At 38.0% G+C, this 27,237-nt stretch overlaps 4 protein-coding genes across 4 annotated transcripts; 2 read left to right on the top strand and 2 right to left on the bottom strand.

Moving 5' to 3' along the window:
* Positions 1-752: 752 nt before the first annotated feature.
* LOC107764058 (kinetochore protein NDC80 homolog) lies at positions 753-6,889 on the bottom strand. The gene is made up of 4 exons (XM_075217487.1): positions 5,577-6,889; positions 3,825-4,071; positions 1,401-1,547; positions 753-1,260 (listed from the first exon to the last, which is right to left on the bottom strand). The coding sequence occupies exons 1-4, from the start codon at positions 6,713-6,715 to the stop codon at positions 1,045-1,047; spliced, it is 1,749 nt and encodes a 582-aa protein (XP_075073588.1). The 5' UTR covers positions 6,716-6,889; the 3' UTR covers positions 753-1,044.
* Positions 6,890-11,810: 4,921 nt separating this feature from the next.
* On the top strand, positions 11,811-12,702 carry LOC142162225 (uncharacterized). The gene is made up of 2 exons (XM_075218550.1): positions 11,811-12,053; positions 12,403-12,702. The coding sequence occupies exons 1-2, from the start codon at positions 11,811-11,813 to the stop codon at positions 12,700-12,702; spliced, it is 543 nt and encodes a 180-aa protein (XP_075074651.1).
* A 2,721-nt stretch (positions 12,703-15,423) lies between these two features.
* Positions 15,424-20,074, top strand: LOC107788246 (uncharacterized). The gene is made up of 2 exons (XM_016609918.2): positions 15,424-16,274; positions 19,669-20,074. Exons 1-2 carry the CDS (start codon positions 15,681-15,683, stop codon positions 19,753-19,755), a joined length of 681 nt encoding a protein of 226 aa, XP_016465404.1. The 5' UTR covers positions 15,424-15,680; the 3' UTR covers positions 19,756-20,074.
* Positions 20,075-21,302: 1,228 nt separating this feature from the next.
* On the bottom strand, positions 21,303-25,036 carry LOC107788247 (large ribosomal subunit protein uL3). The gene is made up of 6 exons (XM_016609919.2): positions 24,941-25,036; positions 24,405-24,501; positions 23,511-23,621; positions 23,023-23,327; positions 21,998-22,407; positions 21,303-21,731 (listed from the first exon to the last, which is right to left on the bottom strand). Exons 2-6 carry the CDS (start codon positions 24,487-24,489, stop codon positions 21,473-21,475), a joined length of 1,170 nt encoding a protein of 389 aa, XP_016465405.1. The 5' UTR covers positions 24,490-24,501; positions 24,941-25,036; the 3' UTR covers positions 21,303-21,472.
* Between the last annotated feature and the right edge of the window lie 2,201 nt (positions 25,037-27,237).

The raw sequence follows: 27,237 nt of genomic DNA, 5'->3' as shown, positions 1-27,237 counted from the left end.
AAAGATCATGCTTTACCTTTTTCAATTTAGTTACCAAATGTACCCCCAAAAGTGGATATTCAATTGAAATTAAAATTTTATAAAATTTGCTGTCAAGTCGATAGAGCTCCAGAATTTAGAAACAGTATCATAAAGTGTGACACATTTCCATCCAGTAGGCCATTTCCTCCAGAGTTTTAGAAGAAAATATCTGGCTGGTTCAGTTTTTGCACATCAGTGATTTCTACAATTTCCATTTTTCTGTACTTTCGCCAATTTGCTTTGAGTGAGGAAATTAAAATTTAACAATGTCCTACCTACATAACCCTTCCATTTGAAGCTACAGTAACAACGAGCGCCACCTATCTCATTTTATCTGACGCCATTTTCATTTTAACCTGTTGAATACATCGACATTGTTTTATATTTAAAACTTTTCCTTTAATCCTTAATAACTTGCTCTTGAAGCCTGCAAGCTGAAGTTTACTCCGATATCTCATTAAAATTTCTGCTAGTAGAATCTTGTAGGGGAAATTATCGATGTCAATTGTATATTAGCCTCCTCACCGGCTGACAGAAAAGAAACACTAATGTTGTTTTCGTCTAGCCTGATCCTACGAGAATTTAATAATCAAAGGTAAAGCCAGTGGTTAAGGATGAGATTTTATCAGCAATAGTCTAATAAATTGCTTCACCCTTCTAAGACCTTACCAAGGGACACATGCTTCTACATCTTGTAAGCATAGAGCTATTTATGTTATCAACACTCCTTGTTTACGCATCAACTCCATCAATATTCGATAAAATTCACTATCCCAAAAAGAGGATCACAGACTTTGTACAATAAAATTTGTAAAGCAAACTATCTTGATATTGGGTCAAATGTATCAGGGAAGCGAGTAAACCATTGCAAAACCATAGACTAGGAGTGCTACTAAAGATGGTAAATGCTTACCCGCACCGGGCATTTACACCTAAATATTTATATTTGACTAAATATTAGTAACAACTAAGAAACATAAGATAATTAAAGAGAGAACTGTAATTGTTATAAGAGGCTTAATATCACCGGCTTGCAACAGACCCAGGTAAACCGGCTTTATGCATATCCGCTACAGCCCCCGCAGTTTCTGCAAGAGCATTCTTCATCGTGGCAATTTTTGATGTAACAAACTCTTTATATTTTGAAACTGTATCAACAACAGCAAAGAGTTCAAGAGCACAAGTCTGCACCTCTTCCTCAGTTTGTGCAATTATTTCCTGCAATTTGGCATTTGATGCCTTTGAAAATAAAGATAAGCCAATCAGAATCAAGATTATACATCTAAGGTAAGAAAACTCCACAAGTTCACATCTGTCGGAGGACATTTGTAAGTGATGCATAGCAATATAAATCTTGTTTGAATTGCAAATAGCCTTACTTTCAGAAAATCCGCTGCCTCTCTTTCAACCAGATCCGACTTTCGAGTCTCTGTTTCAACTTCCTCAGCCATCCTTCTGGCTTCTGCTGCACACCTAGATATGTAGTCCTGCTTTTCCTTCTTTAATAAGTCCAATTGCGCTTCCAGCTGACACATCAATCATAAAATGATTTGGAAATAGTCATGTTAGGCTTCAAGTGCTGTTAAAAGGCCATAACTATAGCAATGATGGAAACCTTCTAAATTACTAGCCTTGTGTTTATTTGAAAACAAAATCTATTGGTGTCTGAACCTGACAAGTTTATGTGAATGGATACAACAACAAAAAACCAGTACAATCCCACAAGTGGGGTCTGGAGAGGGTAGTGTGTATGCATACCTTACCCCTACCTTACAAAGATAGAGAGATTGTTTCATGTGAATGAATCTATAAACTAAAACAAGGTAGGCCTCAAAAGGCATTGTTGCACATAAGGGTGGCAAACAGCCCGGGCTCGGGCCTAAACTGGCCTCACGGACCGGTGCTATGTGGGCTCGGGCTTCGTGGGCCGGGCTTAAACGGTCCCGGGCTTCGTGGGCTTTTGGGTGTAACCAGACCGGGACCACGAACTAATGGTCCCGGGCTATGTGGGCCGGGGCCGGTCCTAAACGGGCCTAAGTGGGCCTTGACTATTAAATTATCTAAGGCAATTTCTTGTAAATTATATAGCTTATATATATTATATATACTATATCTATATCTATTAATATATATATACTTTATACATTGCTTATATATATATATGTGGGCCTATTTATTTGTTTAAATTTTTTATCTAAGGCATTTTCTTGTAAATTATATAGCTTTTATATATATATATATGTGTGGGCCTAAGTGGGCCTGACTTTCGCATTAACCCCGCTTAAGGCTGGCAAACGGGCCGGGCTCGGGCCTAAACAGGCCTCATGGGCCGGTCCTATGTGGGTCGGGGCTTCGTGGACCGGGCTTAAACGGTCCCTGGCTTCATGGGCTATTGGTGGGAACCGGATCGGGACCACAAACTAATGGTCCCAGGCCTATGTGGGCCTGACCTATTTTTTTAAAATTTTTTTATCTAAGACAATTTCTTATAAATTATATTATATATATAATTTAGATAATTTACAAGAAATTGGCTTATATAGTATATTGCCTTATATAAGATTGTATATATAGTAGTATAGTATTATAGATATACTAAGTATATAGTATATAAGCTATATTCGAATTTCGATATAATATTAGCTATATTAAGACGTATATATATATATATATATATATTAAGATGAACTCGGTATCAAAGTTGCAAATTAAAGTTTACATTTAATACTTCAAATTAAAGTTCAATGCCTTCAACATAATACTTCAAATTAATCTAACAAACTAAAACATTAAGCATAATACGTCTAATAATTTTAAAATAACACAAATTATCTCAAATCAACTTAAAATCTTAAATACGAATGTCTGGAGAATGCGCAAGACAACTCTTTATATGCCTCCTTAAATAGCCTGTGCCCTCCAACTTTGGACGATGAGTATAGACTCGACCACAGTTCTTGCACTTTATTATGCAAACTTCTTCATTTTTTTCTACCACATTAAAGTGTTCCAAAACAAATGGACGCAATCTAGAATCATCGGGCATGATTTAACTTGAATTAAGAATTTGAGTTTGAGAAATGAGAGATGAGTGAAGTCTTGAATACTTCAATTTGAGTTTGAGAAATGAGAGAGATTGATAATTTTGTGAAAAAAATGAAAGAATGAGGGGGTCTTTATAGTTGAAAATAAGGAAAAAGTGTAATTATAAGAAATTTGGGGTTAAAACAAAGTTAGGGAGGTTAAATGACTATTTTAGAAAGCCCAAATGGCTATTTTTGCAGGCCAACGGCCATTTTTTAAATGTTGCAACTGCTAAAAAAAGTTTTTAGATTTTTTTTTTAAAAAGTAGTTGTTGGGCCCGTTTGAGCCCATTTAGGACCGGTTGAACCGGTCCCGGGCCCAAACGGTCCTGGTCCTAACGGGCTTCTTCAATGAACCGGCCCACTTGGGCCTCAAGCCTCCTGGTCCCGGGCTTAAACGGATAGGCCCGTTTAGGCCCACTACCCATATGGGCTCGCGGGTCTGGGACGGGCCAGGGCCTAACCGGCCCACTTGCCACCCTTAGTTGCACATCCCGAACATATCAATAAAAGAAATCTTTCAAGCTGATAGACCTTATGTCATTAAATTTTGTCAGTAATGGTAACAGTGCCTTGTTTATTTTTCAAATCCAATCGTTGAAAGGCCAAAATAGTTCAGCTACGCAAAGACACACACATGCGCACAAGAGGAAAAGAAACACTAGTACTCCATAGCTGAAGAAAAAAGATATAAGGCAATAGGATGCTGGCTACACTTACATTGTCAATGTGAGCCTGAAGAGTAGTTAGACGATTCCTTTTTGACTCTATTTTGGAAGCCTTCTCAACTGATTGTTGCTGGAGAGTTATCAACTCTTCCATTTTCATCATGGAACTCTTCTTCATCTCATCTTCAAATGATGCAAGCATGGGTTTTAATGTTGTTTTGTAGTCTATACCTAAGACCTCCGCTTCTGAGGACCCTTGGGCATTCAAATTATACTGAAATTCATTTCCTATCTTTAACCTGAAATTTCAAACGAGATTATCCGTAGTCAATCATCAAGGAAAATATGACGGGCAACAAGTAGAAGGAAGCTCTACTTTAAACCAGAGAAAACATAAACAAATATACTTGCTCATCTCACTTTGATCGACCTAGCTCCAAATATTCAATCTAAACCCCTCCCAAATTATGATCTATATCATAAAATTGTAGAATTTTCCCACCAACAGTTCAAATTCAAATATTCAATGTGACGCCTTTTCAGCCAATTGTCTGCTTTCACATTGTGAACTCTTCTTACAAAATTCAATATAATAATCAATTCAAAGTTTTTACTCTCAGACTCCAAAAGAACTAACCCAGGTCATTTAAAAAGATACAGAGGAAGTATAACTTATGGAAAAGAAAAAGAGGAAAGATTTTTCAACCAGCAACAAGAATGTACCGGTAATCTGAGAGACAAATTGTTGCATATAGGCACTCTCATTAGAACTTTTTTCACAAGTGCTACTGGATATTTGGTCCATGAAATTGGCCAAATTAAGAGAGCGATGCAATTAAATTGAATAGATGATGTACCTGAACTTTCCACAATTCAAATCTGTTTCACAAGTAACACTAGGGTGATCTGACAAATTCAGGTGGCTATACAAGAGAAACAAGGATCTTCATTTCTCTAAATAATGGGATAATAATAGATTAGAAGTAAGCATATCTCGAGTTCGAGCCCTGGATATGGAAAAATCCTTGGTAGGGAGCGCTTCCCCCGAATGGGGCCCTACGCAGCGCGAATCCGGATATAGTCGGGCTCCAATGCGGGTACCGGACACCGGGTGGGAAACCAAAAATATATATATATATCTGGATGAAGCGACACAAAACGAAAAACAACAGAAAATACCATCAATAATTGCCGTATAATCCAACAGCAAATAAATAAGATATCATATGTGAACATGTAATAAAGGATATTCTTCATGAAAGACCAGGGTATTGATGTAAATATGAAATTCAATTCCAACACAGCATTTCCAGTCAGGCATGATGCAGCCTTAATTTCTAGCAAGAGTGATTGGAAAAATTAAATTCGGAACAGTTAGCCTTATAGCCTTCTGACTAGCATAATGTTCCTCATTCATGTCTCAAGTGAAAGTTGGTGGAAACAGCAGACGAGCTAAGTTGTGATTCTCATACATCACAGTAAGCAAACTGCAATCCATTTATCAGTCACCTAAACTATCTGCTGAGAATCCAATATGGAAGCAATCGGACGCTAAACATGTTGCAATGGACACTTCCACTATTAACACTTACTCATACTCTTAGAGCTCCATCTAGTCCAACTAAACTAGCCATAGTAGTAAAATAAATCCATGCCCAAAGAATAATAAACCTTAGATTACTAAAAAAATTAATTACATTCTGTCAAATGTATTTTTTTTTTTTTTTTTGATAAGGTTTGTCAAATGTAAATTAAGTCAATTTTTTCTTTAACAAGAATAAACAACAGGAGAGAGTACGAAAACCTCCTGATAGATTGGTTGCACTCGATCATTAGCTCCTCAAGCTTCTTGTACATGTTCCCAATGGCAGAGTCGAGGTCCCAACCCTTCTCCTCCCATTCTATCCTCTGGTTCTCAATATCTGCAACATCCCTTTCCAAAGCATGCAACTCCCTCTTCATCCTATCTGCATCCCTGGGATTAATCCCTTGCTCCTCCACCTTCTTCTTCAACTCCTCGTTCTCCGCATAAATGCTCTCCTTCTCAGCAACCTTAGTCTCCAACCCCTTCACTTGCTCCTCCAACGACCTCTCCACCGTCGTTATACGCCCTTGTAACTGTTCAATGATAGAATGGAACTTCTTGACATCTTCCTCCAACGCACTCTTTTCATTCTCCAATACCTCTCTCTCTGATGGCCCATTCTTCAATGCCTCCAACTTTGCCTCTTGTGCCTTCAAATTCTCCTCCGAAGCATTCACATCCGCAACCAACCGCGCCTTTTCTTGTTCCAACTCCAGCATAAATTGACTATCCAAGTCATCCGCTTCTTTATCTTCTCCCCTAATGTAATGAGAGTAATTCTCAACAGTATACCTAAACACCTTATTCTCCGAAGCAAGCTGTTGAGCTCGGGTACTCAACCGGTGATCATCAAATTTACCGAGCTGAACAAGCCAGTGAATCGCTGCAAGTAGACTAGGCCACGAATGAGGCGTCCCAGGGGCACGCAATGCAGATTTGTTCACTTTTACGGGGCAGTTTAGGCTTTTCAGTAGGGTTTGGAGATCATCGTCGAGTTTTTGTGATTCTGAGGGGTTAAGTCCAAAGCGAGAGAGGATGAATTTTAGGGTTTCGGTAATATCTTTAGCAGAAGGGAGAGGGGGTTTGAGAGTAAAAGGGAGAGAGTGAGAGGAAAGGTAAGCGTTGATCGTACGGATGGCGTTGAGTTGATAGGAGCGGTCGGAGATAGGGATAGCGGCGGACCGGGGGTTTACACCGACAGATGACGGCCGACTACTGGCGAAGCTTGCGTCGGAATCACGGCCGCCGGTGGCGATAAATTGCCTTGGGTCGTTTGCCTTCGTGGCGGTCGGAGTCGGCGGTGGATGTCGCCAGTCCGGTGCTACAGAGTTCGTAGGGCGTCGTCCGGCGCCTCGCATTGTTGGAGGATGCTACTGTTGATCTCTGTGGACAGTGAAGGTTTTTTGAGTTGAATTCCCGCTTTGCAATTGGGAAATGAGATGCGGACATATACCACTATTGAAGTCATACACTAAAATCATGTCTAAAGGGGTGATTAAGAGGAATAACATTAAATATTGTCCCCAAGTTAAATGTAGTTAGAAAATGAATTATTGAGAGATTTCTCTACCAAATGAGTGGAGTTTGTCCCGAATCATCAATTTAGCAAAGTAACATTAAATCAAGAAGAAGGCACAATTTATTTTGTTCAAAGTCAGCAATAAAGTTTTGAGATTTTTAAGCAAATCGCTAAATTATCATTTAAACTAAAAGTTTAATCATAAATATTCAACACTCAGACGATTTTAGTTGTAATTAGCTATTAAGTTTGAATTTTAACCCCGAACAACAAAGTTGAAGAATTGTAGTGGTCTTAGTGAAGAATAAGAGACAAATATATCATTTGGCACATAAGGGGAAGAGATAGAGTTAATTTATAAATATCACCAATTACAATGACAGTTAGCTACGAACCAATCTTATTAGGGGACACTCTATGCAATTTTTTGTGTCTGAAGTTGGGAGAGCGTGACTGAATTTCATGCGCCTATGACTAAACTTGCCAAAGCCTAATTTGAGACAATTTGAAAGAATTGTTCGTAGAATTTTAACAATTTTATACACGATGTAATATCTAAATTTACTCCAAATGAATTCAATTGAAACATAAATTTCAAATATAGTAAAAAACAAATTTCAATCATCATTTGTCAAAATAATAAACAAAACGACCCTATTTTGCAACAACGATGGTTTACCAATGTTTTTAAGATATTCCAAACATTAATCACTTAATTTAAACTCATTTTTCATTTTACGAATACATAACAACACTTTTCATATAAACTCGACTTACGCTCAGGGGTGGATACCAGGTTAACTGAACTCAGTATTTTTATTGCGGAGTATGAATTTATGTGTAAAACTTTATCAAAATTACAATAAATAGTAGATATGAAGTCATAGCAATAACAACCGAATAATCAAACCGTTCTAATACAAGTTTCACAACAAATTTACACCACTGACAACCCAAAGACAATACCCTAACAGGCTAGCCCAACCCCCGATACAAAGGAAGAAAAGCGCTCGACTCCCTCTTAACCATCCACCCTAATGTTCGATCTTCACACCTTCATATCTAAAGCCATGTCCTTAAAAATCCGAAGTCGCGCCATGTCCTGCCTGATCACCTCACCCCAATACTTCTTAGGCCGCACTCTACCTCTTCTCGTACCCGTCAAAGCCAAAACGCTCACACCTCCTAACCGGGGCATCTTGGCTTCTCCTCCGCACATGCCCGAACCATCTAAGTCTCGCTTCCCGCATCTTGTCGTCTATGGGAGCCACGCTCGCCTTCTCCCAAATATCTTCATTCTTAATCGTATCTAGCCTAGTGTGCTCACACATACTCAGCATACTCATATCTGTTACTTTCATTTTCTGGGTATGGGAATTCTTAACTTGCCAACACTCAGTCCCGTATCATAAGTCACGAGTCCCAATTCACAAACCATATTCATGGCACCTCGTGCCCACATTATTAATCACAATTACACGGACAACTCAATTTTAGAAGGTTGAACCCAAAAAATTTAAATTTTAGATCCGTCTCTGATTACGTTTTTACTGGTACTTCTTAATAAGTTAAGTGCCTCTAAGATATACTTGCAACCAGACTTCATATCATCTATAGTCGAGAGAAACTTCTTTTAGTCATAGAGCATAACGTTTGGAGCAGAACCTTGGGTTATCTGTTTATAGTCAATATAATTAATTATATCTCTCTGGCTGTATCCCCAACTCCATTCGAAATTAACCAACAATGACCATGGGGAAGGAGGAGGAGAAGATAGTGTGTTTTGTCTGTTATTTGTTACAATTGATTACATATTAAATAACGGGATCTTAATACAAATAACTAGTCATATTCATTGTTTACTTTTTATAGTCATATACATATATTATACAATGATTATACACAATTATACATATATAATACATACATTATGCATATATTATACTTGCACCGACTATTTTTAATTTAAACGGTTTGGCAGATGATTATTTGGATTAATTCTTCTTAAATAATTTTGTAAACATGTGGGCACATATTAAATACCAATGTGCAAACAGGATGCGTCCTGAAACTTTTAAAAGTGAGAAACGGCAGTAGTTTAGGGCACCATAAGACAAACTAATGTCTCTAACGTCTCTAATAATAACTTTAAAGCTCGTTTGGATTGACTTTAAAAAAAGTACTTTTTAAGTGTTGAAGTTAATTTTATAAATAAGCAGTTATGTGTTTGGATAAAAGTGTTGGAGCTGAAAAAAATCTGTTGAAATGTTTGGTAAACAAGTGCTGATAAACACTTTTTCTATTAAAATGACTGAAATATCTTTAAAGTTGTTAACACTATAAAGAAACTTATTACTAGTATAATATTTTATTTTAAATTTATTAATACAAATACAAAATAATTAATATTTGAACTGATCACCTAAAATAAGACTCAATCCGAATTGTATGATTATTGATATAAAAAAAAATATGAAATGGAAAGAAAACAATTGGTAAATGCTTTAGATAATCCCAGCTAGATGAGTGGCGGTGGACAAAAAAATAAAGTAAAAACTCAAAATGTGAATCAAATCAAGTGTTACCAACTGAAAAAGAACCAGAAAGAAAAAGAGCAAAATGAAGAAATACAATGGAAGTCGCAGGAATAGAAAACGGGAAAGAATAGAGTTAAATTGGGATTTTGTTGTGAAGGACATTTTTGGAATAATAATATTATTAGGGATAAGAGGGTAATACTTGGTCAAAGATAGTTGGCTTTTAAGCTAAAAAAAAAATTGGGATTAATCAACTTGTGGCTTTTGATTTTTTTTAAGCCAGTTTAACTTTTTTTAAGGTGTTTTCTTTTTCGCCAAACACTTCCAATATTTAAGCCAATCCAAACAGGCCTCTTAAGGTGCTAACTCTATGACATTCGGGGAGCAACAATGCTCCACATGGTGCTGTAATTTTGGGAATACCTTAAGGGGTCGTTTGGTATGATATATAAATAAAAATAATCTTGGGATCAAATTTCAGTACCATTATATCGCTTATTTGGTTAATAAATTTGAGATAAATATTATAGGATTAAAAATAGTACCGAGATAACTTATATCTGCCTGAGGCTGAAATAGTAATTCTAAGATAAATTATCCGAAACAAGAAGAGTCATGTTGCCAACCGAAAAAGGAACTCTTACCTAAAATCCCCACCATTTTTTCCCTTTTTCCATTTTTGTTAAAATTTATTTGTTTTACCATAACCTTTCAAGTGTTCATAAAATGTCAAAACTTTCTTCTTTGAATGCTTAATGCTTTTACTACCAAGTCCTAAATAACTCAAACATGCATCTTCTAGTGCCATGCTCAATTAATAAGTAACTTAAACACCGAGTATTTAAATGATAAGATACGTAAAGATTCATTTTTCGACAGTATGTGTAACTTAAATAAAAAACAGGGGGAGGTTTACTAACTTTGGTGTGAAATATACTTCCGTAGAGATGCTATTTGATATCTTTCTATATCACTAAAATCAACAGAGAAGCAAATTTATTTAATTAGTATCTACTTCATCAATAGCTTATACCTTTATATACTCCAAATCTATATGAAACTATTTATCTTTCAGAAAAATTAATTTAACTATTAGTTACATATTTTTATAAGAATAGACATGACTTGTTAAAACCACTAAATACTAAAGTTATTTTTTGAAAAGTTACTAAAGTTGATTATTCGTATTTTTTGGTACTCCTACCAATCTCCTACCAATCTAACGGTAACACTGCCATTTCCACCGGCAAATTTCCACCGGCAAATCTCAGCGCCGGCGATTCGTCCAGATGAACCAGGTAAGTTCGACCCTCTCTTTCCCTCTCCTCTCCTCACTTTTCTCTCTCCTTTCTTTCTCCTTTCTCTCTCTCGGGTCTCTCTCTTCCTTTCCCTTTCTTTTAACCCTAGCAGCAACTAGGCCGGCGACCGGCGACCCACCGGCGCAAGCTATCTTCTGCTTTTTCGGCCCAGCCATACCACCCTCCCCTGTGTTTCCCCTTTCTTCAAACCTTGCCTCGGCGTTCCTCTAGTTCTCGGGCAGGCACTGTTTTCCGGCGACCGTTCTGGTGACAATCCTCCCCATTTTACTTGGCCTCGGGGTTTGCTGTGTGTGTTGCAGGTACCACTGTTGGCGGCTGTTTGGTGACGGGTGGGAGGTGCACGGACAAGCATAGCGGAGCAGGCCATTTGACAGTCACAAAGGGCTGGACGTCGGGTTCCAAAGCACCCAGGTTATATTTGCGGGAATTGCTGCAGCTGACTAGGCAAGCGCGAGGCATACGGGCGAGTAGAGCGGAGCATCTCCGGGTGCATCAAGTCATATTCCCAGGTTCTTTCGATCGGGAGTTGGTACCTCCCGTTTTCTTGTCTCTTTCTCTGTGTTAGATAATTTGTGGTTATCTAGTTAGCACCATTTTAAACGTATTTTTAATATTTTAGTATACTTGTAGTTGCAACCGGTTATTTTCTGGTTTGGGCCCGGGTTAGTGCCTCCCGAAGTCTGTCGTAGGTATAGTAGCCGCGGTGTGGGATGGTAGAGTAAGGTCATGTCCTCGAGGGGTGTCGGGGGTGAGAAGGGGGGTGGGGAGGGGGTCAGGGGTTGGGTCGAGAGGAAAGGAGGGTAAGGGGAAAGAAGGAGGCTGTAGATTGAGGATCGGGTCGTGGAACATAGGCACGCTGACGGGTAAGTCTATTGAGTTGGCAAAGATTCTCCAGAAGAGAAAGGTTAATATAGCTTGTGTCCAGGAGACTAGGTGGGCAGGGTCGAAGGCGAGGAATGCGGACGAGTATAAGTTGTGGTACTCTGGAGTCATGAGGGGTAAGAATGGAGTGGGTATCTTGGTGGATAGGGATCTTAGAGAGTCTGTGGTTGAGGTTAGGCGAGTGAATGATAGGCTAATGTGTATTAAGTTAGTCATTGGTGAGTGCACCCTCAATGTAGTTAGCGCTTACGCGCCGCAAGCGGGCTTGGATGAGGAAGTTAAGAGGCGCTTTTGGGAGGGCCTGGATGAGATTGTGCGTAGTATTCCTCCTACTGAAAGGTTATTTATTGGAGGGAATTTTAATGGCCATATCGAGGCAGCTGCTGGCAGTTATGGCGAGGTGCATGTGGCTTTGGCCTTGGGGATAGGAACGGAAGAGGTACTTCACTGTTAGACTTCGTTAAGGCTTTCGAGCTGGTGATTGCGAACTCAACTTTTTCGAAGAGGAAGGAGCATCTGGTTACTTTCCGAAGTTCGGCGGCGAAGACTCATATCGATTACCTTCTCCTCAGAAGGTGTGATAGAGGGTTGTGCAAGGATTGCAAGGTTATCCCGGGAGAGACCCTCGCAACTCAGCATAGGCTCTTAGTGATGGACATCGGCATTATGATGAAGAGGAAGAAGAGGTATGCTCGTGGCCGACCAAGGATTAGATGAGGAGCTTTAACCAAGGATAAAGCCTAGGAATTGGAGGGGTGGTTATCTACTATGGGAGCTTGGAGGAGTAGTGGAGACGCGAGCACTATGTGATCAACTACGGCGAACTATGTGAGGAAGACAGCGAGAGAGGTTCTAGGTGTATCGAAGGGTTTTCTGGCAGGCACCAAGGAGACTGGTGGTGGAATGACATAGTCCAAGGTAAAGTGGAGGCGAAGAAGGTGGTGTACGCGAAGTTGGCAGGGAGCTCAAGCGAGGAGGAGAGGAGAGCGAATAGAGAGAGGTACAGAGTGGCTAGGAAGGAGGCAAAGCTGGCGGTTACGGAGGCTAAGAATGCAGCGTTTAGCCGTATATACGAGGAACTAGGGTAGAAAGGAGGGGACATGAAATTGTTTCGACTGGCTAAAGCGAGGGAGAGGAAGGCCCGGGACCTGGATCAAGTGAGGTGCATCAAAGATGAGGATGGTAGAGTATTGATGGGAGATCCCCAGATTAAGCGGAGATGGCAGACATACTTCTATGGTCTTCTAAATGAGGAGGGGGACCGGGATATAGCGCTAGGTAACTTGGGGCATTCGGAGAATCTCCGAGATTTTAGGTATTGCAGGCGCATTAGGGTTGACGAGGTCGTGGGGGCTTTGCGTAAGATGAGTAGGGGTAGAGCGACCAGGCCAGATGAAATTTTGGTTGAGTTTTGGAAGTATGTGGGTAGAGCAGGATTGGAATGGCTGACTAGGTTGTTCAATGTAATTTTTAGGACGAAAAGGATGCCGGAGGAATGGAGGTCAAGTACAGTGGTACCGTTGTACAAGAACAAAGGTGATATCCAGTGTTGTAACAATTATAGGGGTATCAAGTTACTTAGCCATACCATGAAAGTCTGGGAGAGGGTGGTGGAGGTGAGGGTGAGGAAGACGACGTCTATATCCGACAATCAGTTTGGATTCACGCCGGGCCGCTCTACTACGGAATCTATCCACCTTATTAGGAGGTTGGTGGAACAGTACAGGGATAAGAAGAATGATCTGCATATGGTGTTTATTGACTTGGAGAAAGCGTATGACAAGGTTCATAGGGAGGTGCTCTGAAGATGTCTTGAGGCGAAGGGCGTGCCGGTAGCCTATATAAGAGCGATCAAGGATATGTATGATGGAGCTAAGACTAAGGTTAGGACTGTGGGAGGCGACTCAGAGCATTTTCCGGTTGTTATGGGATTACACCAAGGCTCTGCGCTTAGCCCATTCTTATTTGCCTTGGTGATGGATGCTTTGACACATCATATTCAAGGGGAGGTGCTATGGTGTATGCTATTTGCTGATGACATTGTTCTAATTGACGAGACGAGGGCAGGTGTTAACGAGAGATTGGAGGTTTGGAGACAGACTCTTGAGTCTAAGGGTTTCAAATTGAGCAGGTCTAAGACAGAGTACCTGGAGTGCAAGTTTAGCACTGAGTCGAGGGATGTAGGTGGGGACGTGAGACTTGGGTCACAAGTCATCCCCAAGAGAGATAGCTTCAAGTACCTTGAGTCGGTGATTCAGGAGGATGGAGAGATCGACGAGGACGTCACTCACTGCATAAGGGCGGGCTGGATGAAATAGAGGCTTGCATATGAAGTCTTGTGTGATAAGAAAGTGCCACCGATACTCAAAGGTAAATTTTATAGATCGGTAGTTAGATCGACAATGTTGTATGGGGCAAAGTGTTGGCCGATTAAGAACTCCCATATCCAGAGGTTGAAAGTAGCAGAGATGCGGATGCTGAGGTAGACGTGCGGGCACACTAGGATAGACAAGATCAGGATGAAGATATTCGGAGGAAGGTGGGTGTCGCCCCTGTGGATGACAAGATACGGGAAGCGAGACTCAGATGGTTCGGGCACATGTAGAGGAGAAGCATCGATGCGCCGGTGAGGAGGTGTGAGCGGTTGGCCGTGGTGGGCACGAGAAGAGGTAGATGGAGACCTAAGAAGTATTGGGGAAAGGTGATCAGGCAGGACGTGGTTCGTCTGCAGATTTTCGAGGACATGTCCCTTGATAGGAAGGCCTGGAGGACTAGCATTAGAGTTGTAGGATAGGGGTAGTAGAGCTTGCCTTTCTGCATGCCGGGGGCGAGGCGGGGTTGGATTGGGGTTGATCTTAGATGGTTTGTAGTTTATGTTGAACCCACACTATTCTTGTTGTTTATCTTAGATTCCCTAAACTCTGGCTACTGTTATTGCATGTCATTCATCTTTTGATTTTTATGCTTCTGTTACTATAATGATTTTTACTGGAGTTACTAATGAATTCTTTTTTCTTTTCTTGTTTTCCTTGTTTTTCTCTATTTTCGTCATTCTGAGCCGAGGGTCCATCGGAAACAGCCTCTCTGTCCTACCAGAGCAGGGGTAAGGTCTGCACACTACCCTCCCCAGACCCCACTTATGGGATTTTACTGGGTAGTTGTTGTTGTTGTTGTTGTTGTTACTCGTATATATTTAGCTTAAATGTCAAAAAATATTATTCTTTCTTCTATCCTTTTTAAACTCTGTTTAACCTTATATTATGTCAAACTCTATACTGTGTGTTATTTTGTTGTTGTTATGGTTCATGTCTTCATTATTTTCAATATGGCTTGGCTTCTTTACCGAGTGATGTTGAAGAATCAGCGGGTGAGTTGTGGTTAAGGGTGAAATAACACTCGCACCCTAGAGCTAGTTGGTTCTTCTCGAAATGCGTTGAGACGCAGTAATTGACTGGACATCTAGGGGTAAAGCACGGTTTCGGTGTGGGCCGCGAGAGCGGTACCAAATCGAGGCAAACTCTGAATACTAGATATACTTTTTTTCCTTGCGTCGAGGGTCTATCAGAAACAAACATATCTTTAATTACACACGTTAGGACTAAGATCAGCATACATAGTATCCTACCCAAACTGTGAGAATATACTAGGTATATTGTTATTACTATCATACACGGATGAGATATTGTCCTAGCAACACTTCTAATAAATTATTAGAAGTATAATTTCCTCTCATATTTTCACAAAAAAAAAAAAAAAAAAAGAGTAAAAGGAAAGAGGAACCAAAAACAATAATGGCAAGAATGCCAAGTCAAAAAATTAGCCCACCTTGATGCCACCTTTTTAAAATTCAAAGCAAACACACATACACACACACGCAGTACTCTTTCTCACACACTGTTGTCGCTCTCTTTCTCTCTCTCCCTCCATCTTCACTCTCTCCAAAAGCAAAGCAAAGTCGAAAAAGGAGTACAGGAAAAGCAAGAGAGAGGAAGAGATTGGTGGGTCTTCCTTTTCCCCAACTATTCTTCTTCCTCCTTCTCCATCATCATCTTTCTTAACACAAAAAATGACCTCTACACTTACCCAAAATAACATCAATGGCAACCACCACCACCACCCTCAATATTACCCTTCTCATTCTTCTTCCTCTAAAGCTTCTATCAAAGGTTGTTGTTGTTGTCTTTTCCTCCTTTTCTCCTTCTTACTTCTCCTCATTTTAGCTATCATACTTGTAATAGTACTCGCCGTTAAGCCCAAAAAACCCCAGTTCGATCTTCAACAAGTTGGCGTTCAGTACGTCGGAATTACTCCCAATCCAGCTGCGATAGCCACGTCATCTGCCTCAGTTTCGCTCAATATTCGCATGGTTTTCACTGCTTTCAATGATAACAAGGTGGGAATCAAGTACGGTCAGTCGCGGTTCACTATCATGTACCGTGGGATTCCTCTGGGTCGGGGCACCGTACCCGGGTTCTACCAGCCAGCTCATAGCGTTAAGCGGGTCGAAACTACCATTGTTGTGGATCGGGTTAACTTGCTCCAAGCTGACGCCGCGGATTTGATTCGTGACGCGACGTTGAATGACCGGGTCGAGTTACGGGTATTGGGTGATGTCGGAGCTAAGATTCGAATCCTTGGGCTTACTTCACCCGGTGTGCAGGTTAGTATTTTGTTGCTTTGCTTTAATATTACAGCCACTATCTTCTCCCTTTTTCGGTAGGATTTTGCTAAAATCCTCTTATTATTTACTCTCAAAAGTTTTGTTATTAATGGAAATCCTGCTCTTGTTTGCTTTGAGTTATATATTGGACTTAAGTCTTAAGTGCACTTTGGATTTGTTTCAAGAGTAGGATAATTGTAGATATCTAACATGAATGGACATCACTGGAAAAAAAAATGAAATAATTATATTTTATAGTCGCTTTCAAAATAATTACCGAAATATATATATATATTTTTTTGTATATATATATATATATTATGTATATTATATACAAAAATTATATATTTTTCAAATAACGAATATAAATAGTTTGTGGCGCCGACTAGAAATGAAAATAGTTCCTAAAACATCGTGCATAAATGGGGGGAAAATGAAAATTGGAACTCAATGTTTATTTTTATTTGGGGTTGAGATAAATGATTAGCGGTGGAATATTTTTGTCTAAGTTCTCTCTAAGTAGCAATACAAACAAGTAATGTTGATATGTAGTGGGACCCATTTAACCTGTCATGTCCAAGTATATTAGTAGGTCATTATTGGCAACAAAATATGTCTTAAGTTTCTCTATTTTCTCACATACTAAATTTATACTAGTAATGCATTTGTTTTCTTTGTCAAGACTATTTTGCCAGTAACATTAAAATTCAAGATCAAGTTTAAATTTTGCTGAAATGTATTGTCTCTTAAACTAATTTTTCAACTACTATTTGTTTGATCTTTGTCGCCAATGCAAAAATAAATCAACATGTTAACGTTTGTTTCCTAATAAAAGAGTATTGTATAAATTGAGACGAGGTGAGTACGAGATTCTGCATTGATTTGGGTGTTTGCCGTAGTTTTTTGGAATCGAGAACGCAACAATGTGAGCTGTAGTGTGGTAGTAGACCATTATAGTGGGCAGTACAATTTGTCCACCTAGTATTAGAGTGTGGTACGGATCCTGTCTTGAATGGAACTTGCTCTTTTCTCTCATGTTGATTTTCTTTGTATACTGACATTTCTTGACACCATTCAAATTTTAGACCAGCCATGTTGTTGTCTTGCCTTTGCCTTATACACTCTCTTTCTTGAGCTGCTGCTCCTAATTTCTGCCGTTGTTGTCTTGCCTTTGCCTTGTAGACTTTCTTGTAGGTATGTAAATAGGGCAGGGTAGGGCGGGCAGGTTTACCCGATTTGCCCTGTCCCGTTTAACCTTTTGTCAGGATTTTGCCCTGCCCCGCCTTGCCCCGTTTAGACTATTTTTTATTTTTTATTTTGCAGTATGCTTTTAATTTCTTTTACCCTTTCAACTTTCTATTTAAATATTTAAAATTGACATGTCAATAAAAGTTGTTTGTGCATATTGATTGAATAAATGTAAATTTTTATTAATATTATATAATTTATCAAAGACTAAATTTTTCCTTATATTAATGTTCCACTCCAAGTAAATAGCTAATTGTTTAAATCACTTCTGGAATGGTTTGTTTCCTTTAGTTATCATACTTCTGAAGTTAGTGAACTAATTTGACTGTAAAATTGCATGACGAAGCATCACTTCCATTAATTTCCTCTATTTTTTTTTAATACAACATCAGTTTATTAATTTCAATACCATAAAAAATACCATCAATTTTTTCTTTTATACAATGTCTTAGTTTAACAATATTAGGAGATCAAGCGTGCGCATAATCTGAAGTTCTCTGTTGTTGTACCTCCTATCCCGTAAGACTTTCTTTATAGCAACAGATTCACGAGCTATACTACAATTGTATATTACTTGCTCCAACCAATGTATAAATTTTTATCATCATTTGCTAGGCATAAAGTAGAATCGTTAATAAACAATTTGATATTTTATAAAACTATTATATTTGCAATTATGCTACTAGTTAACAAATGTTAGCAAGCAAACAAAACAAGTTTTTTAAAAAAGAAAACAAAACGACAAGAATTTGAGGCACCAAATGTGTTGATGCTAAAATAGCTAGAGAAGTAAGCACACACAAGTGAGTTTGAGCTAAAATCCTGCCCTGCCCCATTTACTATTTTCTGAAAATGTGTTTTGACCCGCCCCGCCCTGCCCCATTAAGACTTTGCCCTGCCCCACCCCATTTGCTATTCCTACTTTCTTGAGCTGCCCTTCTAATTTGTTGCTCTGATTTTAGTTAAACTAACATGGTCCACAGTCTCTGCTGCTTCCTGGAGGACTTGGTGCATGTAGTGGTGGAGTTAGGAATTTTAAAAGCAGATTAGAAGCTTGAGATTTGAACTTGCGACCTAAAGTAATTTTGTAGTCACCTTTGTCACTACAAAAGAAGCTTCTCTTATATCAAGGAGCTATATTCAATAGTTTTTATGTGTATACGGAATTGTTTTCACTATATTTGTCGATATAATTTAAGATGAAGCTAAGGAGTTCAATCTAACCCCTTCAATACATGTGATGTAGCTCCGCCTCCGAGTGCCATTTTCCAAACAAGCATGCTATTCTTAATAACTCTTAATAGGTAGAGAGGTAAGAAAAAGGTCATGGCTATAGGAACTCTCTCCAGTGAGTTGTGACTATTGATTAGTCCCATGTTCTCTCATGTGAACAGATTGTAATTCTTGAGCTAGTTTTTTCTCTTGATGCTTTATGCTTGCAAGTCCTGGATTCCTAACGTAATCTGCAGTGGAGGGGGAATTACCCTGACATCCCGTCCACTTTACCATCTTCAACAGTCTAATTCCCCCACCTGGAAAAACAACTCTATAAGCAACAATTCTCATCAGATGCATATTGGTAGTGGCTGAGTCCAGTGGGTAAAAGTTTATGTCTATACCAAATCCGTCCATCGTCACAACAAAGAATTAGCAAGTGTAGTGATATTCAGCATTTACTGACTTGAAAGAATCCCGGACAGACCAGAGTGGGTCTAACTTCCAAGTACACTACACACAAGTGATGATCCTCCTTTGCTACAACTGTACAACCTGCACCATAAGCGAGAGGTGGACGTGGAGCTAGGTGTCGGCAAGGGTTCAATAAAATTCCCTTCGCCAGAAAATCATACTTAACAAATGGATAAAAATGAATTATTTTTGTTATATATAAATTGTTGAATCTTCTTGACCTAAGAGAAAATTCTAGTGTAGTATCCAAGGGAGTTCAAAAAGTCTGTTAGAGCACTGAGCACAGTTTCAAATGCTATTGCTAGGTGTGACAATCTAGTAGTTTTTTGAATCCCTTTTTATGAATTACTTGCTCCATAGCCGGAAGCTCCCCTCCTTAATTACTTTAATCCTTTGATTTGTGGCTGGTCTAACTGTATGTTTAGAAATGTAACACATGATAAATGGTGTTGAACAGGTATCAGTGGATTGCGCAATAGTGATCAGCCCTAGGAAACAGGCTCTCACATACAAGCAATGTGGATTCGATGGTCTAAGCGTATGATTCTGTAACTGTTACTTAATCCTGAAGTTTAAAGCATATCTATTTTGTTGGACTTGGTATAAGAAGAAAAGAAAAAAAAAAACAAATTCAAAAGGAAAGTTATTTTAGGAAAAAGAATACTAAAAGCAAGATTCTTGAGCCAACTAATTTTAGTCAAAAAAACATTTATTCATTAACTGGATTTTCTTTTCTTTTCTTTTTTCGGGAGAAAATTTTGTTCTGCGTTGTAAAGTTTTGGACTGATTGTATTTTCAATACATTGTTATGCCACGACTCATTGTCATCTACTAGTTTTACTATATTTTATTTTTAGGATAAATTATTTATTTTTCTGTCTCTTTCGACTCTAAAGAGAATCTGATTCTGTAACTTTGCCAAATGAATTCTGGATTCTCGAATCTTATGTGTCGGAGATGTGCTTCCTTTTCATTATTGTATCTATTTCTTTTCTTGCAACTTTACCCTAACAAGTGAAATATCCTGTCGAGTAACTTCTCTAATATAAGCTATAACTGAATTAATATTTACAGTGTCTAAGGAATAAGGGAAAAAATAAAAATAAAAAACGAAGCAGTCATCAAATTCATAATGTCAAACAAAAAATGATTAAGTGCTAAGAAGTCTATTCTAACTATTAAAAATTTACGAACAAACTTAAATCATCTTAATTTACTGCTCTAATTAGTGTCCTATTAGTATGTAACGTATTACGTTTATGTAAACAGACATTCTCTCAGAAATTAAAGGTAAACCACATCGTATTATTTCCTTTTCATAAAAGTAAATCGAGAACTAGGAGATATTCTGATTGACGAGGCTCATTTCTTCTGTTATGCCATCCAGAGGTAGAAGAAAATGTTTTTATCACTTCCATTTTGGAATAAATATTACCTTCACCAAATAAGCAAATGAATTAAGTAGATGAGAAAACAATCCAATGATAAAATATATTTTTTAAGACATTTTTAAAATTTAAAAAAAAAATGAAGAGACTTGAAGTTAAGTAACACATATTAGACATGAATTTATCTCAAAAAAGGAAACTTTTGCAGAGATGATTCATAGCCTGAGGCAGAGGTTTAAGTTCTTAAATAACAATAAGGTAGAAGAGGAATAAAAAGGTATTCATGAGAATGTCACAAATGGGTTGTGTATCATCGAAATATTAGAACATGTCTACATCAGATAATGAAATTTGATTTGTAGAGCCTGTTATTGTTACCTTGTCTTCTTCCCCTTACCAAAAGTAAACTAAATTGAATAAAATGAAATATAGGATCTGATAGAACTGTGTGAAACGATCATGGGCAAGGAACGGAAGTGATGGCATTTCTTACCCTCGAAATGATTCATGAGAACACTCGTGGAGAGCTCTCTCAATTTATGCCCTTCTAAATCAGGATGGTGACTGATCCTCCATCCAAATTATTAAGAGAGGCAAGCTTAATAAAAATCATACCTTAATATGCATGGCTATTCTAGCAACACACACAAATGGCATAGAACCAAACCCAAAAAGGTCTCAACTCTCACGTAATAATCATGCCTTTGAACCACAACAACAAAACTTTTGCATTACTAATATTCTCAACTAGAATCCTCATGGCGACAGAAAGCTTTTAAAATGTCAAAATTGTCTTCTGAAACACCCGATGAAAATAAAGAGTAACAGCAATAATAACTTGTGTTCCACCCAATGACTTGAATATTGAAACACTTAAGCCTTCAGCCGGCCATAGAATTTCTGCTTCTCTTGAGTGGTCTGGAAGCGACCATGTCCAAACTTTGAGGATGTGTCGATGAACTTCAGCTTAATCTCCTCAAGAGCAACACGAGAGGTCTGGTTGAGCAGGGACTGACGAAGGGTTACAACCCTCTTCTTAGGACCAACACAGCATCCCTTGATCAACAGGTAATCATCCTTCACCACACCATAATGGGGAAATCCACCCATGGGAGTAATGTCTTTCTCGGTCCTGTTAACATTAATGAAAAGTAATCATGGTTCAGAAAAAGAGAACCAGTACAATCGAAGGTACAGTATATGGTAAAAAGCACACAACCACGGGCCACATGCAGAATATAAGACATTCTCAGCATAAGGCAACAGCTTGACTGGTTTTTGAGCAATCGTAGATGTGCAATTGCTCACGCAAAAGCACTAGTTCACATAAGTAGAATATCGAGCACCCCCTTGTAGGAAAAGAGAAGCTTTAGCAGGAAAAAAGGCAATGTTGCATACCTGTCAAAATCAGTTATGGCAGCATGGGATTCTTGGCCAGCCTTCCCTAGTTTGTAAACCTTCTTGTTCATCTCGGTACGGTGATGGTATCCATTTTGACCAGCACGGGCAACTGTGTAGGAAACTCTAGCAGGGTGCCAGGCACCAATACAAGCAACCTTACGCAGACCCCTGTGGGTTTTGCGGGGAAGACGTGTCACACCCCAACGAGTTACAACACCTTCATAACCCTTACCCTTGGTGACACCAATGATATCAATCATCTCATCCTTCTGAAAAACAGCATCAACTGGAACCTGCTTCTCGAAGAAACCATATGCAAAGTCAACCTTCTGAGCAATTGTGCCACCATTCACCTGGATCTCCATCAAATGGGCTTTCTTCTGTTTCAGACCCTTCATCTTCCTTATCTGCCAGTTTTTTGAAAAAGGCAATCCCATTATATCGAGTCTAGGTAAGCTTATCTTATTTGTTTACATATCTAAGACACTGAAAAATATTCAAAAACATTAATAAGGATTTGGAATGAGGTATAAACCAAAATGACTTTTTTTTATTTGCATTGGGTGTTCAAGTTTCGATGAGACACGACTAATCCCGGGGGTGCACAGGCCCTCGGCAAGGAGTTTCCCGCAAGTGCACTATGGTTAATTCAGGTTTTACCCAGTCTGATGGCCCTCAGAAATTGTTTGCATCCAGTAGGTTTCGAACTTGAGACCTTGGAAGGGAGCATACCCCAAGGCTCAAGTCAATTGCCACCAGGCCAACCCTGAGGGTTATGACTTCAAACATAACCGGCGGAGAAAAACCATATTATCTGCTGAGCCAATATAGGGATGGCATTGGATGTCTGACACTACCTCTTTATCTAAAATTTATATGAGATGTACACGATTTGAAAATCAAAGTCTATCTAGAATAGAGGTATTTTCACAACACAGTTCTTGGGCACACCGAAAGACAGGTGTTTCTAGGCACACTAAAAGGAATAGCTGTTGTTGAAGATGATATTGGACTAAGATTACCTGAGTGTGAGCCAAAACACGGATGACGCAAGCATACTTCTTCAATTTCTCCAGCTGTGTCTGGATATCCTTTTTCCCTTCATCAGTTTCATATTTCTTGGAGTATTTCAAGAAGGCCTTCTTCTTGGACTTGCACCAGTTCTTGTAGAACCTCCTCTTAAGCTCTTCACTGAGATGTTGAGCCCAGACAGTGTTCAGGCAACGAAGACCACGAGGTGTCTTCACATACCCAACAACACCAACAATCACCATTGGAGGTGTTTCAATGATGGTGACAGCTTCACATGTCTCCTTCTTGTGGAGTTCTGTAATGACCAGATGAATGTGAAAAAATAATAGTATAAAAGATTTAAAGTGAAGTATCAACATGATACTGCTTCTTTATGAATCCAGTTAATTTATCAAGCCAAAGATACTAATGAAGAACCGAGAAAGATATGGATTAAATCAAAACTGAAATGAAAATATATTAACAAAAGATAAATTACTTGATCCAGGTTTTTCAACATCTCTGACAATGTGAGTCATGCCAGCTTTGTAGCCCAGGAAGGCGGTTAGCTTGCAGGGCTTGCTTGGATCATCCTTAGGGAATGCCTTCACTGCAATCGTTTAAAAAGGATAAAAATGAGCATCTCTCACATAATTATGAGTGTGTGTTTAGGTATGATGTAAAATGCTTTCCAAACAAAATATTGTACTTCCATGTAAAACATATTCTTCAGGTGGAAACTGTATACATGGCACAATAAGTATAAATTAATTTTTAAGAAATAAATATGAATACCTCTTGAGATGGGATAGCACACTAAGTGGTGTTTTAGTGATATATTATGAGTATTAAAGGTTTAGAACAGTTTTACATATTCATAGTGATGGATGCTCATAAATAACATCACAAGTAAACTGTTTTATTTATTTTCAGCAAGGAAAATGTTTTCAACGGTTTAAGATAACCAAATAATCAGAGGCGGAGTAGAAATTAATGTGTGAAAATTCATTAAATTGCAAAAATAATAGATTTGAACCCATAACTTTAAATATATAATGGGTTCAATGTTAAAAATCTTAAAAATTGGACCCATAGAATTTAAATCCTGGATTCGCCTCTGCAAATAATGGAAAACGATTTTATTGAGGAGTATACTTTAGAAGCTATCTTACCGTATGGCTACATAAATACACTTTATTATGGATAGCATGTTTTGATCCATGAATGATTAACAGGAGCACAATTAATCCAGTAATAACCAGAGGATTTTGTTTATTGCAATATTTACATAATTAAACTTATAGTCAGTGATCAAAGTGTCATTACAAAATAGACATTAATTCAGAATTATTTAAAAATGCTTGTTGTAATAATAGAAAGAATGTAATAATACCCTTTCCCCTGTGTCTGGCAGCACGCTTCCTGGGAAGAAATCCCAAAGAACCGTGTCTTGGATGCTCGAACTTCCTGTGAGACATTTTCTCCTCCTCCTATGTGTCACCAATGAAAACATTAATCAGCTTAAACTAATCAACTACTCATATTCTTCTATAAGCACAAACAGTCCCAAGGAAAAAACCCACACGCACTCGTACGTAATAAACACTCAGAAAACCGTAGTTACATGGCATATAATTAATAGGTAGAAGTATAACAACTCATTCTGAAAACAAAACGAATGCATCGTTGATATTTTCAAAAAGTAGTTTCAGATTAAATATTTGTAGCTATATTGCATTTGCTTCTATAATTAATTGGTACTACATAACAATTCATTCTGAAAACAACGTGAATGTATACATGAAAATTTCAGAGTTTTACATACTTGTAGCAGAGACAGTGATTGAATGGGTAAACTAAGATATCAGGAAATGACAATGCATCAGTAAAAGTAAGTTAGAGACGGGAAAGTGGAAGAGGGAGAAGAACCTGCAAGAGACGGCTACTGAGGAGATACGGGGCTTCGTTCAAAGTGTAAAACCCTACTAAAATATGGATTTATATAATTGTCTATCGGAGTTAAATGGGCTGGATTATGGCATCTGGATTCTAGCCCAGCTGAAGTCATTTGTTCGAGGGAATGTTAAGGAAACGGTCAAAATAAGCCCAAACGTATCTCTAGCCATTAATCACAAATTTATCAAAATTAACCAAATTTATGCAAAAATAAAACCCCCACATAAATAAGAATTCTTTATCTCCAAAAATCACACGCAAAGATTTTATTCCATATTTTTAAGTGTGATCAACAACATTAGATACAAGATTGAAAGAAAATTTCATAGATGAGGTAGTAAATAAGGTGATGAAACACAAAGAAAAAAAAATATAAGATTCCAAAAAAAAACTAAACAAAAAGGGACTTTTTTCAATGGGTATGGTGAAATCCATTAAAAATATATAGATAAGTCAATATACAAAATCTAAGGAAGATTGGATGTGATTTAGACTAGTTTTGAGCCAAAATTAGTAGTTGAAATCGAGTTAAAATTTTCTCTATGATACGTGTATCAAGCACGTATCTCACAATACATGAATAGATGGATATACATGAGATACATATATGATACATATGCGATGCACAAATGATACACAGTGTGATACACATATCATCTTTTTCGATGTTCATGTTCTACTTTAAATTTTAAATTCAAACTACCTCAAAACTCCACCAAATCATCCCAAAATTAAATTTCAACTCGTTAAAATGTACCCAATCTATTCAACAACACCCGCTCAAAAGAAAGTAGAAAATTGATATTTTTTGTTATGAATAACTAATTGACTAATTTTGAGAGCATTTGACTAGTATTGATAGTATTTTTTTAGAATTGACTCGTTTTTGTATTAACTTGCTTACAGGCTGACATAACTGATAGTTTCTCTTTGTTTAACTACGCACACACATGTTCTATATAATTAGGCAGTATAACTTTTCGACCAAATGGATGTGGTCCTGCCACCTTTTCGTCAAAAGGCAATTCTTGTCATAAACCTACCAACAATCTCAAGTTCAAATCAATCACCTTATTAGTTTATTCTACACATTAAAAATAGTTAATACCCTCAAACTCACCTAAACTATACGATTTTTATCAGTTCCCTACCTAAGCTATCGAGTATCCCTGAAACCCCCATGAACTATATCCCCTTCATAATAAAATACCCCTCCCTCTATCCCACTCTTACTAATGCATAGCATACACGCTCTAAATATTTTTTAAAACTTGGCATGTGGCATTCCACGTGGATACTTAATACCCTAAACAGGCTTACTTAGTATAGTTAATTTAATTATGTGGTAAAAATTAAAAAGGGGGTTTATTATAACCGGTCGGTTATTTCTTCTCTCAGCAACACTTTGCTCTCACCGGAAACACTCTCATCGGAGATGAGAGACACCTTCTCTTAAGTATCGATTCTCTCCATTAATCAGGGTTTCTACCACTGAGTTCCTAGTCTATTATTGCTGTTATTCGAAATCGGAAATAAATATAGGGTTTTACTGGTGTATCAATGTAAAAAATTAGGGTTTAGAGTCCTGAATATTCTCAAGGTTCTGAAGAATGTTTGAAGATTTTGAAGATTGTTAAAGAAGATAGCTTCAATACAGGTCGTATTCTTTATTTCCTATTATTTTTGTTGCGAAATTATGGTAGGTAGGTGCTGCGATTTAGTTTGTAGCAGAAAATTTTGGGTTTTTTTTTGAGTTGTTACATCTTTCTGCCTGTTGATATTGATTTGTCGAATATATAGTTGCATGCATACTGCTTGTTGTTAGTTTTAGATTTCGGATCTTTTTATGTTGGTTTTCAAAGTTGTTCTATTTTTTTTTTTTTGCCTTATTCTTTATTGTCTTTTTTATTGTTATTTTAGGGTAATGACAGACAAATATCTGAATTTAAAATTTTATACTGGTGGTATGCTTTGAGGTAGAGCCAGTTTATGTTGGGAGGAACATTGAATATTCTTTTAATGTGGATACGGACAAACTATATGTTCAAAAAATTGTTGATTATGCCAAGGATTTTGGGTTTACCAATATAGGAAAAATATATATTGTACTCCCTCCGGTTCACAATAAGTGACCAATTTGCTTTTAGCACGCCCATTAAGAAAATACTAAATTCTATACAAAAATACCTACTATGACTAAACTACCCCTAATTAAACATTTAATGTGATGAGTAAGAAAACTTTTTAGGGATATGTATATAGGGGTTATT

This window comes from Nicotiana tabacum, chromosome 7 (assembly GCF_000715075.1).
Source record: "Nicotiana tabacum cultivar K326 chromosome 7, ASM71507v2, whole genome shotgun sequence".
In the NCBI taxonomy this organism is placed as follows: Eukaryota; Viridiplantae; Streptophyta; class Magnoliopsida; order Solanales; family Solanaceae; genus Nicotiana; species Nicotiana tabacum.
This window is presented reverse-complemented; position numbering and strand designations above follow the sequence as displayed.